This window comes from Amborella trichopoda, chromosome 13 (assembly GCF_054954075.1).
Source record: "Amborella trichopoda isolate Santa Cruz 75 chromosome 13, AtrichopodaSantaCruz75HAP2 v2.0, whole genome shotgun sequence".
Classification (NCBI taxonomy): Eukaryota; Viridiplantae; Streptophyta; class Magnoliopsida; order Amborellales; family Amborellaceae; genus Amborella; species Amborella trichopoda.
The window spans coordinates 36,056,763-36,069,806 of record NC_142348.1 but is presented as its reverse complement, the minus strand read 5'-3'; the positions used below and the strand labels follow the sequence as shown (position 1 = coordinate 36,069,806).

Genomic DNA, 13,044 nt, shown 5'->3' with positions numbered 1-13,044 from the left:
TTTAAAGATGCCAGGGGTTAGAAGATATCTTTTGAAACCTTGGGTTTATCAAGAAATGAAACTTAAAAATAGGGGATATGGAGATATTTTCCCTATATTATTGTTTAAAAAAACAGTCCTCCCGGCGCCTAAGCGCCCGCCTAGCCGTTTTTTAACAAAAAACTACATGCCCCATGAAAAGGCGCCCCGAACGGGCGTTTTTACTTGAGTGGGCGCCTAGTGGAGTCAGGCGAAAAGTGCTTTTTAAATTCTCCCAAAAGGGCAGAATGGGTCATTTTGACCCCCAAGTTTGTATAAAAAACAGTTATGGGGTTTATTTTTGAACCCCCAAAATAAAACGTATGTTGCGAAACGGAATAAATTACAAAATTTGACACAAATATATGCATATATGTACATTAGGATAGCAAATATCTTTAAAAATGCTATGATTTTCCACTACAGGGCGCCCGAGGATCTAGGCACCCGCCTAGGAGCCCGCCCGGGCACTGGGCACCAGGCAGGCTGCCTAGGGGTCACCTAGAGTTTTTGATACCTTGCCCTATAAAAAATATAAGAATGCATAATAACATGAATATGTGACTTGTATGATAGTAGGCATTTTATAATTTAGTACGTACCTCTATACATCAAAAAAAAATATGTACATATATAGTACTTATCTTTAATATATTAATTGACTCAGTATTGATAGCCTCAGCATCATCATTTTAGCCTTTTCCCAATTAATTGGGGTCGGCTACTCGATATTTATAGCCTAATAAAGTAAAATTGCTCTCTCCATTCTCTAATAGACTAATGCAACTATCATGGAAAAGAGTATGTTGACCTTAATGTTGGAGATTCGTTGCATATGGAGGGGCACCTCCAAAACCCGCATATGCATGGGTGTGCGGTGCGCCTCAAGGTGCATCCAAATTGATGCCGCCATGTAATGCGTCACACAACTGCATTTGATAACATTGATATTTATGCCAGTTGGCTTGGGCACTTAACTAGGCCAAATTACCAAAATTCCCCTACTTGTTCAAGGTTGTGAATCTAGAAACAAGGGAAATTTGTGCTTTTTTAGATAATTTTTTTAAGAAGTACCTAAGTGAAAGGAATCTTATAAATACTCTAATGTTAATTTGGTTGATTTGACCACCTTAATGATTCTTTCAAAGGGTCCATTCTATTTTAGTGATATTTTCCCAAGACAACAAGAATTAATAGAATCACTCAAACAAGGGATAGAATTCGAAATAAATACATTTGGGAGAATTTCGTGGCACCAATAGGCGATAAGATGAGAGAAAATAGACTTAGGTGGGCCGGCTATGTGTAGCGCAGATCCCGTATTGTACATGTAAGGAGGTGCGAATTAGTTCAAGTGGAAGGCTCAGAAAAGAAAAAAGGTAGGTCCAAAAGGGCATGGTTGGAAGTACTGAGAAAAGATTTGGGGACTTATGACCTCACTGAAGGTATGACCCTTAATAGAACATAATGGTGGATCAGGATTCGTGCAGCCGATCTCAATTAGTTGGGAAAAAGCTCTGATGATGATGATGATTCGAACATAAGCAATGATCAATAGTAAATTTGACCCATCAATGTAGACCCCTCAATTCAAACTTTCCATGAAGTCTTCATGACAAATCAGTCTGGTCATCGAGTGATATCCAGCACAAGTTAAGCAGCCCAGATTTCACTTCAAAGGCATCATGAGTGCAAGGAAAACTGGAACAACAAGACTAGTTCTTCATCCAGCTAAGAAAAACATAGTTACTGAACCTTATGATAAGAAAAGGCAGTGCAAGCACACACAAGTACAGTGCACAAACATGTACTCATGCTTGTTTGTATGCATGCGTCAGGAATTCTTATTGCCATTTTTGTATAATAAGTTTTCAAGTGAATCACTTAATTGAATGCAGATATGTTACTTAATATGTGTGTGAAGGAGGTGTCGAATCAATTTCGCCATTTTTTTATGTTTGCATGTGCAGCAGTAAAAGCATATATGTAGACATATCTATTTGTGATACTATATAATGCTGCATAAACAAATTAGGAGTGACCAATTTCAAGTTATAGCAAGTATTAAATTGGATACAAACAGTTTAAGAGGGTATTCTCATAATCTTACACAATCAATCAAGTATATTGACAACAAAATCCTAACAAACATTATGAACACAGCCTACGAAGCATAGAATGTGTAAATGAAAAGCTCGTTACAGAATGGCCAATAACATGGAAAATCAGTAAACAAAGAACTCAGACGTTCAATTATAATTCTGAATGCAACAAACACTGCCATACTTCTCCTTGGAAGCAAGGATGTCCACAATGCTGCCCGGAAGCATTCCTTTTAGATTTCCAGATTCCTGATACAATTCAGTTTCAGTAAGTTCCTCAGCTTCCATTTCCTCTAATGAACGACTTTTCTTACGTGATCGCCGCTTGTGTTTTTCTTTTGTGACTGACTCCTGATGCATTTCAGTTTCAGTAATTTCTTCAAAAAAAATTTCCTCTGATGATGCAGATATTTTCTTTTGTGACCGCCTCCTTCGTCGTTCTTTTGCTTCTCGAGCAACTCTGCAGAGCCAAAACAAAGATTTTAGAATTCTCAATGGAATTAATGGGTGAAAGGGTTGTATTTGGCCAACAGAATATTCGACAACCCAAGTTTTGCAAAACAAAACATATTAATCTTAACCTCTCCCCCTTAAGGGTATTCAATTTTTAGCAGTAAGATGGTGATTCTTATTCAAACCAACGACAAGTGGTAACATACAAATTCAAACTCTAAAACATCGGAAGATCCTCAATATGATAAGAGGGTACTATATCCATAATGAATATGGAGCACTCCGAAAATATAAAATCTGGTTACTGAGAGCATGAATATAGAAAACCAAGAGCAACACTCACATCCATCAGTCTTGAAGATAACATAACGGTCAACAACATATTCCACTATTGTGCACCCCATGTTGTGACAAATCAAGTAAAAATTGAGAGGGCACAAAAGAGATCTTAATGTGTATGTCAACACGAACATATGCATGTTCTATGTATATGGGAAAGTATACCATCTAGTATACACTGTTATGTATCCTGAAGCGTTGCTAATAATAGACAGGCTAAGTAGGTGATGCAGGGCACTTGAAGAAATATAGAAAATCAGCAAGAAGCACCTTGACATAAGCAATTTTGGAGAAACCCTAAGGCTTTCTCCCACCTAAGGCTCAAGCCTTAGGCTTTTTTTTCAAGACAAAAGTCTTTTCTTTTCTTAAAAAGGAATACATGAGTGCCACTCCAGCCTATCCACGCCTATATTCATCTTGGAAAATTATCATTCTGGGCAATATTTGTCTATATAATTAAGTTTTGACTAAAAGGTCCTAACTTAAGTATAACTTGAAACTAACTCCCTGACTTTAATTAAATATCTAAAAAGTCCCTAACTGGTCCAATAATGAAATAAATAAATAAAAATGTCAAAAACTAAAAAAAAATTCAAACTATTTCTTGCTCTTCTTGTTTTTTTAGGAAGCTCTCTTAAGGTGTTCATCATCCAAATATGAGCGAAAATTAGGAGGAATCTATTGCTACCAAAGAAGATACTTGTGGCTACTTGTTGTGCTCTGATCACCATCGTCATTACACTGTAATTTCATACGTTGCTACAGTACCTTCCGTGTAGATCGTGGACTCTGATACCACTTGATGCACGGCCTACGAGAAGGTTTGCAATCTTATCATTAATGGGGGTAGCTGTAAACATATTGTTTCTCAAGAGATGGCAGACAAGCTGAAGTTGAAGACAAAGAGCGCCATCCAAAACCATACACGATAGCTGAGTTCAAAAAGGGAAATGAGGTAACAGTTTCTAAGCACTGTCTAGTTTCCTTTTCTATTGGAAAACATTATAAAGAAGAGGTGTGGGACGATGTTGTGCCTATGGATGTGTCATTTATTATTGGGTAGACCATGACAACATGATAGGCGTACCATACATGATAGATTTAAAAACACTGATTCCTTTGTTAAAGATAGGATAAAAGTGGATTTAGATCCATCTAATAATGAAAGTGCATCCAAATCAGATGAAGGGTGTGCTAGCTTTCTTTCTTTGGTAGAGTTTATGAAAGGATTGAAGGAGTTTAGGATGTTGTTTGCAGTAGTCCAATTGGAGGGGCAGCTTATTAGTTGGGTTCCACCAGGGTTAGAGTACTTAATGAGGGACTATAGTGATGTCATTATGGATGAGCTACCAGAGGGGTTAACCCATGAGGGACATCCAACATCACATAGATTATTCTTGGGTCTAGCCTACCGAACAAGGCTACATATAGAATGAGTCCAAAGGAGCATGATGAGTTGCAGAGACAGGTCACAAAAGGATGGGACTTGGCAGATGTGTGTGGATAGTAGGGCCATTAACAAGATCACAATCAAGTACCGCTTCCCAATTCCATGCCTAAATGATATGTTAGATATGTTGGTTGGTGCTATTGTGTTTTGAAGATAGATTTGAGGAGTGGGTACCATCAGATCCATATTCGACTTGAAGAGGAGTGAAAGACTGCATTCGAAACACGAGGGGGCCTTTTGGCCTTTCCAATACGCCCAGTACTTCTATGAGGGTGATGAATCAAGTGTTCAAGCCTTTTATTGAGAAATTCATGGTGGTATACTTGATGGTATTCTAGTGTACAACATTGGTGAGCAGGCGCATATGGAGCACTTACAATTGGTGTTTGACTTGCTACAGGGACAACAATTATATTTGAATCTTAAAAAATGTGAATTCACGACAGATTGCCTCATCTGTCATGGTTATGTTGTTTCAGCTGAGGGAATTAAGGTTGACCAAAAGAAGAGAGCAGTTATCAAGGATTGGCCTACTCCTACTATAGTCCATGATGTTCGCAATTTTCATGAGTTGGCTACTTTCCATAGGAGGTTTATCAGAGGCTTTAGTTCGATCATAGGAGGGGGGATTTGTACGAGGTGAAGCAGAAGATGATTGCGGCACCAATGTTAGCTCTTCCGAAGTATGATAAAATCTTCAAGTTGGATTGTGATGCTTCAAATGTTGGAATTGGTGCAGTATTGAGCCAAGAAGGTCGCCTTATTGCCTTCTTCAGTGAGAAGTTCAATGATACCTGCCGACAGTATTCTACTTATGATGTAGAGTTTTATGCTATTATTCAAGCCTTAAGGCATTGACGACATTACCTGATTCGGAGAATTTATTTTGTTCTCATATCTTGAGGCATTGAAGTATATTAATGGGCAACATAAACCAAATCAGTGACATGCTCGATGGGCTTATTTGTAGGAGTTCACTTTTGTTATTCGGCATAAGGCAGACAATTAGAATAGAGTGGCAATGTTTTGAGTAGAAGGTCGACTGTATTAACTACCATGACGACTGTTGTTACTGGGTTCGAGTTTATGAAGGATCATTATACAGATGATGACTTTAGGGAGATATGGGACCAGTGTTGAAGTGGGTTGGGGATTTTCTCATTCAAGATGGATTTCTCTTCAAAGCAAACCATCTTTGTATTCCTGTAGGTTCTTGTAGAGAAACCCAATAGCAGAGCTTCATGAGGGAGGTCTTGGTGGATATTTTGGTCCAGACAAAACCATAGTATTGGAGTCTAAGTACTACTGGCCAAAACTGAATAGAGATATTGTGCGGTTTGAGGTGTCGTACGTGTCAACTGGCTAAGGTGCAACGACAAAATACCAGGCTTTATTATCCATTTCCTATTTCTAACGCACCTTGGGAGGATGTTAACATGGATTTTGTGCTGGGACTTCCATGGACTCAAAGATGTATCGATTTTGTATTCGTGGAGTCTGTTGTAGGTGTTATATGGGAAAAAACCCAACTCACTCGCTTTACTTTGGTTCCTGTCTCGGCCAATGGGGAGGGCCATGTGTGCTAGTCTGGAAGCCAATACATCCAAATGCAAGGAAGCAGACAAGCATCCCCGTTTCAAGGAGTTTAATGTGGGAGACCCGGTAATGGTGTATCTCAAGACGGAATAAAATCCAGTGGAAAAGTACAGCAAACAAAATGATCGCAAGGCAGGACCATTCAAGATTTTGAAGAAGAGGGGCAGCATTGCTTACAAGGCCGTTTTGCCGTCAAATATGGAGACTTCAGACATCTTCAACATTGTTGATCTATCAGAGTATCATGGTTTGGAGGTGTATGAAGATGAAGATGTGAACTCAAGGGCGAGTTCACCTCAACCAGGGGAGAATGATAATGGTGATCAGAGTACAAGTAGCCACAAGTATCTTCATTGGAAAGGACAGATTCCTCCTAATTTTCACTCATATTTTAAGGATAAAAACCCTAAGAGGACTTCCAAGAAAAACAAGAAGAGCAAGAAATAGTTTGAATGTTTTTTTTTTAGTTTTTGAGGCATATTCAGATGATTTTTTTATTTATTTCGTCATTGGACCAGTTAGGGTATTTTTAGATATTTTAATTAAAGTCAGGGAGTTTAGTTTCAAGTTATACTTAAATTAGAACCTTTTGATCAAATATTAATTTTATGGACAAATATTGTCCAAAAAAATAAATTTTCAATATAAATATGGGTGTGGATGAGCTGGAAATGCATTCACGTATTCCTCTTTAAGAAAAGAAAAATACTTTGTTTGGAAAAAGAAGCCTTAGGATTCCTCCAAAATTGTTTGTGTCAAGGTGCTTTCTTGCTGATTTTCTATGTTTCTTCAAGCTCCCTGCATCAGTAAGCCAATTAAGGAGGAGTTAAAGAAACAGTTATTACAAATGTTTGAAGAAGAAGCAGATAATATGACACTCTCTTCTCAAAATGAAGACGAAGCTGAAATGGACGATGAAGGATTTTTACAAAGGCCCGACCTTGGAGAATTTTCACAAAAACCCAAATAAAGTTTAAAGACCTGGTGAAAAGCCCTATAAAATCCAAAAATACCTCTCTTCCACTTGGAAAAAAAAAAAAAGATTCCCTATGTTGGCCATTTAAGATGCCGTACCACCACCTGGCGATTCCCTCTCACAGATGCCGTACCTCCACCGACACCACAGTGCCTCCACCGACACCACAGTGCCTCCATCCGTACCTCCAGCTGGCCACAATAAATCACCACCGAGATATTATTGAAGATGCAGACTTATACAAAATATTTAATAATCCTTTGAGTTCCGGACTCTATAAAAGGAGGAAGAAGTCCTCAGTGAAGGCAGATCAAAAATCAGCCTTGAGTGAAGCCAGCTATCTGCTTCCTCCACTTCCAACCCTTATCTTCCCTCTTCATCTTTTCTCTTTGTAAAAAACTCTTACTTTTTACCTATCTTTCCTGTAAAGCTACCGGAAGTTGTACTCTTCAACTCTGCAGATACTTCGGGTAACTGTTTCTGTAACCTATTTTGTACTTTTATGCTTCTGTATCACATAGATGTGCGACTGTAATTTCAGTTCTTTGCCTAGTTACTGCCCTGACGAATGGAAACTATTTCATAGTTTCTGTATCTGCTCTCAGTAAGTCTTGTAAATTTCTAATCTTGTTATGAATAAATGATTAGTTATTGTGTGCTACGCAATTTTGATTAAGTTTGATTAGTATTGTATGCTATGCAATTGAAATTTATTTTTAGCATTAAAGTTCAAAGTATTACACATACCAGTTGGATAATTCTAGACGTATCTCCCTTCTCTATATTTGTGATAATACTTGTTTTATTATATTTAGGAATTGTTAAATTATTGAATTGAAAATATATTTAATATTCAAAAATATAGTTTATATTCAATTCTGCAACTACTTAAAGAATTAAAATTGGATTAAAATCGGTCTTGGTTTATACTGGTATATATATATATATGTCAGCATTCCAAATAACGTTGGGCGGCGCCTATGTGGCCACGGGAGTCCAGGGCGCCCAGAACCTAAGCAGCCCAATGAAATAACCCCTAAAATCTAGGGAAATCACAAAAATCTAATTTTTTGAGGTTTTTCTCTTTCTAAAATGGGCTCTAATGGGGTTTAGGTTTGAAATAAACCTAAAACCCACCATTTTTCCCTCTTATTTTTCTAAAAGAAATCAAAAATACCCCTCAACAAGGGGCATTTCTACCCCTGAGCGGCAGCCTAGGCGGGTGCCCAAGTGCTTAAGCGAGGCGCCCAGGCCTTCTGGACCGCCTAGGCCCTGGGCAGGCGGTCCGCCTTTTGGAAAAATGATATATATCATCATCCAAGCTTTATTCCAATTATTTGGGGTTGATTACATGAATGTTGTTCCTTCATTCATACCCTCAGTAAGACCAAAAGTCACCAAATCGTTTCTCACGACTTCTGTCCAGATCTTTTTGGGCCTTCCCCTTGCCTCTTTAGAGCCTTCCACTTGAAACAAATTACACCTCCTAACCGGTAATGTATTATGTCTCCGTTGCACGTGACCAACCCACCTAAGTCTACTTTTCCTCATCTTATTTCTTATTGAAGCCATACCTGAGTTCCCTCGTACATAATCATTTTGACTTCTATCCTTTCTTGTCCTGCTACTCATCCATCTCAAAATCCTCATCTCAGCAACGCTCATCCTATGGTTATGTTGTTTCTTGACCACCGAAAACTCCATCCCATAAAGCATGGCTGGTCGTTCAGTCATCCTATAGAACTTTCCCTTTAATCTCAATAGTATGCAGCGATCACATAAAACTTCTCATGCACATCCCCACTTCTCCCACCTAGCTCTAATTCTATGTGTGACATCTTCATCAATCTCTCCATTCTCCTAGATTATTGACCTTAGATATCAGAAACAATCTCTTTTAGATATTTCTTGACTATCAATCTGAACTACGTCCTCGTTTCTACTTCTATTATTACAAAGCTTGCATTCCATATATTCTATCGTAGTCCAGCTAATTTTAAAACCTTTAGATTCTAAAGTATCCCTTTAACGTTCTAACTTTGCATTGACGTCGCCTTTAGTCCCATCGATCAAAACTAAGTCATCCACGAACAGCATCCATCATAGTACCTCATGTTGTAGGTGCCTAATTAACTTGCCCACAAACAAAACAAAGACATATGGGCTCAGTGCTAACCCGTGGATGTAGGCCCGTTGTCACTAAGAACTCAATTCTCTCCACTAGTTGCCCGCACACTAGTTAGAGCTCACTCATACATCTCTCTCACTACGTCAATATAGCCTTTGGTGACTCCTTTCTTTTCCAATACCCACCAAATTAAATCTCTAGGTATATATATATAGCATGAACAAAGCCAAGTTAGTAAAATGCTATAAAATGGAGATTGAATTGGTTTCTTCAACTACATAGGTTGTAATTAAATTGCTCCCAATTGAAACTTGACCTCAGAGAAGAATCTTCAATCTAAAAGTAGTCTATGAATTTATAGTTGTTACAGATGACGGGCACTACGTTTGTGAAACTATAGTGAACTTATCTTATATTCATAATTTACTGTACAATTTGGATGCTTGTGCAGTTTACCAACAAGGTGCACTTCTACCAACAGACCCTTACGAGGTGTTTGGTGTTTCAGTAGTAGCTGAAGAGTTCAAGAGGTTATCCATGAGGGATTTGTTTTTAAAAAGTCATTTGTCTTGGATAAGTCCCCTTTGTGCAGCATATACCCTCATGCACAAACAGGCATTAAGTATTTATCTGAATTTGTACATCTTACATCACTGGATGTGTACAAACTTGTTAGCAAGAAAAATATAAAGGAAAATTTTTATATAAGGTTGCAACCATGATTGCGGATGATATTATGTAAGGTACAATTATTAACATATAACTTGAAAGTGTTCCATAAACAAAGCCATTTTCCCCCACTCAACCCAATAGTGAGTTCTTTGAGCATGTCCTGGAATAAGTTTAGTTAGGTTGCTTTTCACAATTGCAAAAAAAAAAATTTGTCAAAGCCAGGAAACAGGAAATATGACCACGTCAATTACCATTCCCAAAATACATCACCCTCCATAAAAGAGAACAAGAAATATAAAATATCAACTATTTTTCCCAGCTACACATCTATTTCATATGCAATAAACAAGAAAGTGAAACAGCACTTTTTTTTTTTAAGTGAGCAGCAATAGTAAAAATTTAATATGTATTCTCATCCAATTAAGTTTAAGAAGCTACCTCATCTTATTATCCTTTTGAACCTTTCTGATTTCTTCCTCTTGTTCCATGCCCTATAAAGCAAACACAGAAAGAAATGAGGAAAAGCATCTGAAAGTGGATAACATGTCCACAAATCATCTTAAGATCATGAAAGTGTTAAAAAGTTGCATTTAAAAGAACGTGGAAGTGCTTAATGTCACGACACATACAACTACTGGCAAAGAAATGGAAACAAGAACAAATCAAATCCTCCTGAACAGAGATTATCTCATGAGTATATAACTAGGCTTGTCAAACTTTCACGTCATCATTATGAAACCCAATCGTGATGGTCACCATTAGTCTCAAATGGAATGTAGTACTTGGATGCCTAAAAACTAGTGTTTTGAAGTTTTTCTCTCTCTAAAATAGGCTCTAATGGGGTTTAGGTTTCAAATGAACCTAAAACCCACCCTTATCCATTTTTCTTATTAAAACAAAACCCAAAAATGCCCCTCAACGAGGGTATATCCGCCCCTTGGCTGGCGGAGCCGCCCAGGGCTGGGCATTAGCCACCCGCCTGGAAGGGTTCCCTAATGCCTAAGCGACCACCCAAGGGTAGGTTGCCTAGGCCTGGGCGAGGCGTCCAAGCCCTTTGGACTGCCTAGGTGTTGGGCGGTCCGCCTTTTAGAACACTGTTTAGTACAACAAACTTTTTAGGCTTCCCACAAATATCCTTTTCTACCTTGGTGGGCATTCCCCCTACAAGTTTTTCAATCTAGCATCTAAATCACTGATTTTGTATGTTTACCATAATCTATACGTAGCTACACTTAAAGAATGTTACCACACAAAAAATTCTTGTAAGCATCCATTGCAATTCCAAAATAGTTATGTTTGAGAGTAATTAGACCATATTTTGCACTCATTTCATGAACCATGCAGTTTTAGCCACACCATTAGAACTCACAAAATACGAACTCTAAATGGTAGCCTCATTTTGCCTTCAGATGCAAAATGAACCAACGGCGAACCATTGAAGATACTAGGGATGAAGTGACATTCGTTAAAAAAAAGGGGTAACTCATCGTAGTATATCTCTCCTTATCATGCCCCCCCTCTATGGAAATCCTCCCTAAGGCTTGAAGACTTATGCCCTCAATAAGAAGGTATCATCCTCTAACGCATGTTAGCCACACACAATGTTAAACAAGCATCAAACCCATGAAACCTAAGAAATAGCTCTCAATTTTCTAGTAGATACACTTTGACCAATGCAACATTTCCTCATGACATCCTTTCCTAGTGCTGGGATCTAGTTCATTACAACTACATCAAGAGAAGCAACAAAACTGCCAATCATTCAACTCATGCCACAGATGGTTTGAAGGTAGTAAATGAATGGTTTCTGTAACCATATGGAAGAAGATTTAGAAGAGTGGGCAGCACAGATGGAATGGTAAGGCTATAAATGTATTGCGAGAAATATAAGCATTAAAGATACTTTTAACAGTGACATTAAACCCAAATATGCAACAAATATTCACACTGAGTAACAATTCAGGATCAGCTTGCTTAAATCAATATAAAACGAAATGTATGGCACTATAAAGCTATTGGATCGTCAAACATAGAAATCCTCACTCTTATTCCACAGCACTTTGGGCTAACAATAATTTGTGTGCACGTTGAGATACGCTTTAGAAGTGAAATGTGGCGCACAAGTGCATAGTCAATTACAGAAATCCTCACTCAAGTACAACTCAAGTATTCACATCTCAAGCTATTTTGCAAATCCAATAAAACAACCCCAGAACTCACTATTTGCCTCGCTCAGTAGCGCCAAATAACTACCCAATACCCTCAAACATGAATTCCCCAACTTTTCTAGAGTTTAATATATAGCATGTATAAACGTAATGGAATCGCATCCGATGCCAATCACCCTGTAGAGAACCACCGTTGACTACCATGAAATTTTCAACCCAATAGGCCAAGTATTCATGCAAAATTAGGTAACAATGTGGTCTTCTCAAAAATCACCAGATAACTGATCCATAGCTTCTAGACATCAGAGCAGAAAAGGCAGAGCCAATACACTCCATTCCACACAAGATTAGCACGTAAAAAACAATAACAACCCACATGACCTAGACGAAAAACCAGACCTACAATATTGAAAGCTAGAACTGTCTACAAAGAACAATTCCTCCAAACATGACATCTACCTCAAAACATATATAAATAGAAAAAGGAGAGAGATGGGCAACTATTGTTGTGAGGGAGGAAAGAAAATGATCAAAAGCCATACCAGTCATAACAGGATCAAAACAAGTACGAGAAAATTCAAGAAAATGGAGAGAGAGTGAGAGAGAGATGACTTTTGAGCTCTAAAACCAGTAAAGAGTTGGCGTTGTTGAAAAGGGGTAGGAGGAGAACCTGTGTCATTGTAAACTCCTCTGGAGCATCAGAATCCTCTGAAATTTCCATCGCCACTATTCAATAATAAGATTCTGATCAAATTTCACTGTTAACAATTCTTCGAGTTGATGAGCAGGGCTCCGCACTGTTTGCCTTGCCGTGATTCGAATATGAACTGCTGACCCACTCTCAAGCACAGACAGAAAAAGAGGCATAACAGGGCATCGTTAGTCGAAGACCGGTATTTAGTTTTGCATAAGGTGCCCACCTTATAAGCAGTCTCTAGGTTTAAATCTTGCCAGTCCCTCCGACATTTCATTCTCGAGAAAAAAAAAATTCATTCTAAAAAAAATGTCCCCCCGATATGAAAGTGGCTTGAAAATCTCCTTTACATTCTAGTTATAAAATTAAAAACTATAAATCTTGAAAATAGACCGTTCGTAATAATTTATTTCAAGATATAGTATTTATAGGACTTGAATTTTTTTTA

At 38.1% G+C, this 13,044-nt stretch overlaps 1 protein-coding gene across 1 annotated transcript in view; it reads right to left on the bottom strand.

Moving 5' to 3' along the window:
* Positions 1-12,737, bottom strand: part of LOC18446317 (UDP-N-acetylmuramoyl-L-alanyl-D-glutamate-2, 6-diaminopimelate ligase) — a 29,028-nt gene extending 16,291 nt beyond the window's left edge. The window contains exons 1-3 of the mRNA XM_006856439.4: positions 12,573-12,737; positions 10,173-10,225; positions 2,305-2,580 (exon numbers count right to left, since the gene is read on the bottom strand). Coding sequence (XP_006856501.2) covers positions 2,305-2,580; positions 10,173-10,225; positions 12,573-12,623 — 380 coding nt within the window. The 5' untranslated portion in view covers positions 12,624-12,737. The remainder of the gene's footprint in view (positions 1-2,304; positions 2,581-10,172; positions 10,226-12,572) is intronic.
* Between the last annotated feature and the right edge of the window lie 307 nt (positions 12,738-13,044).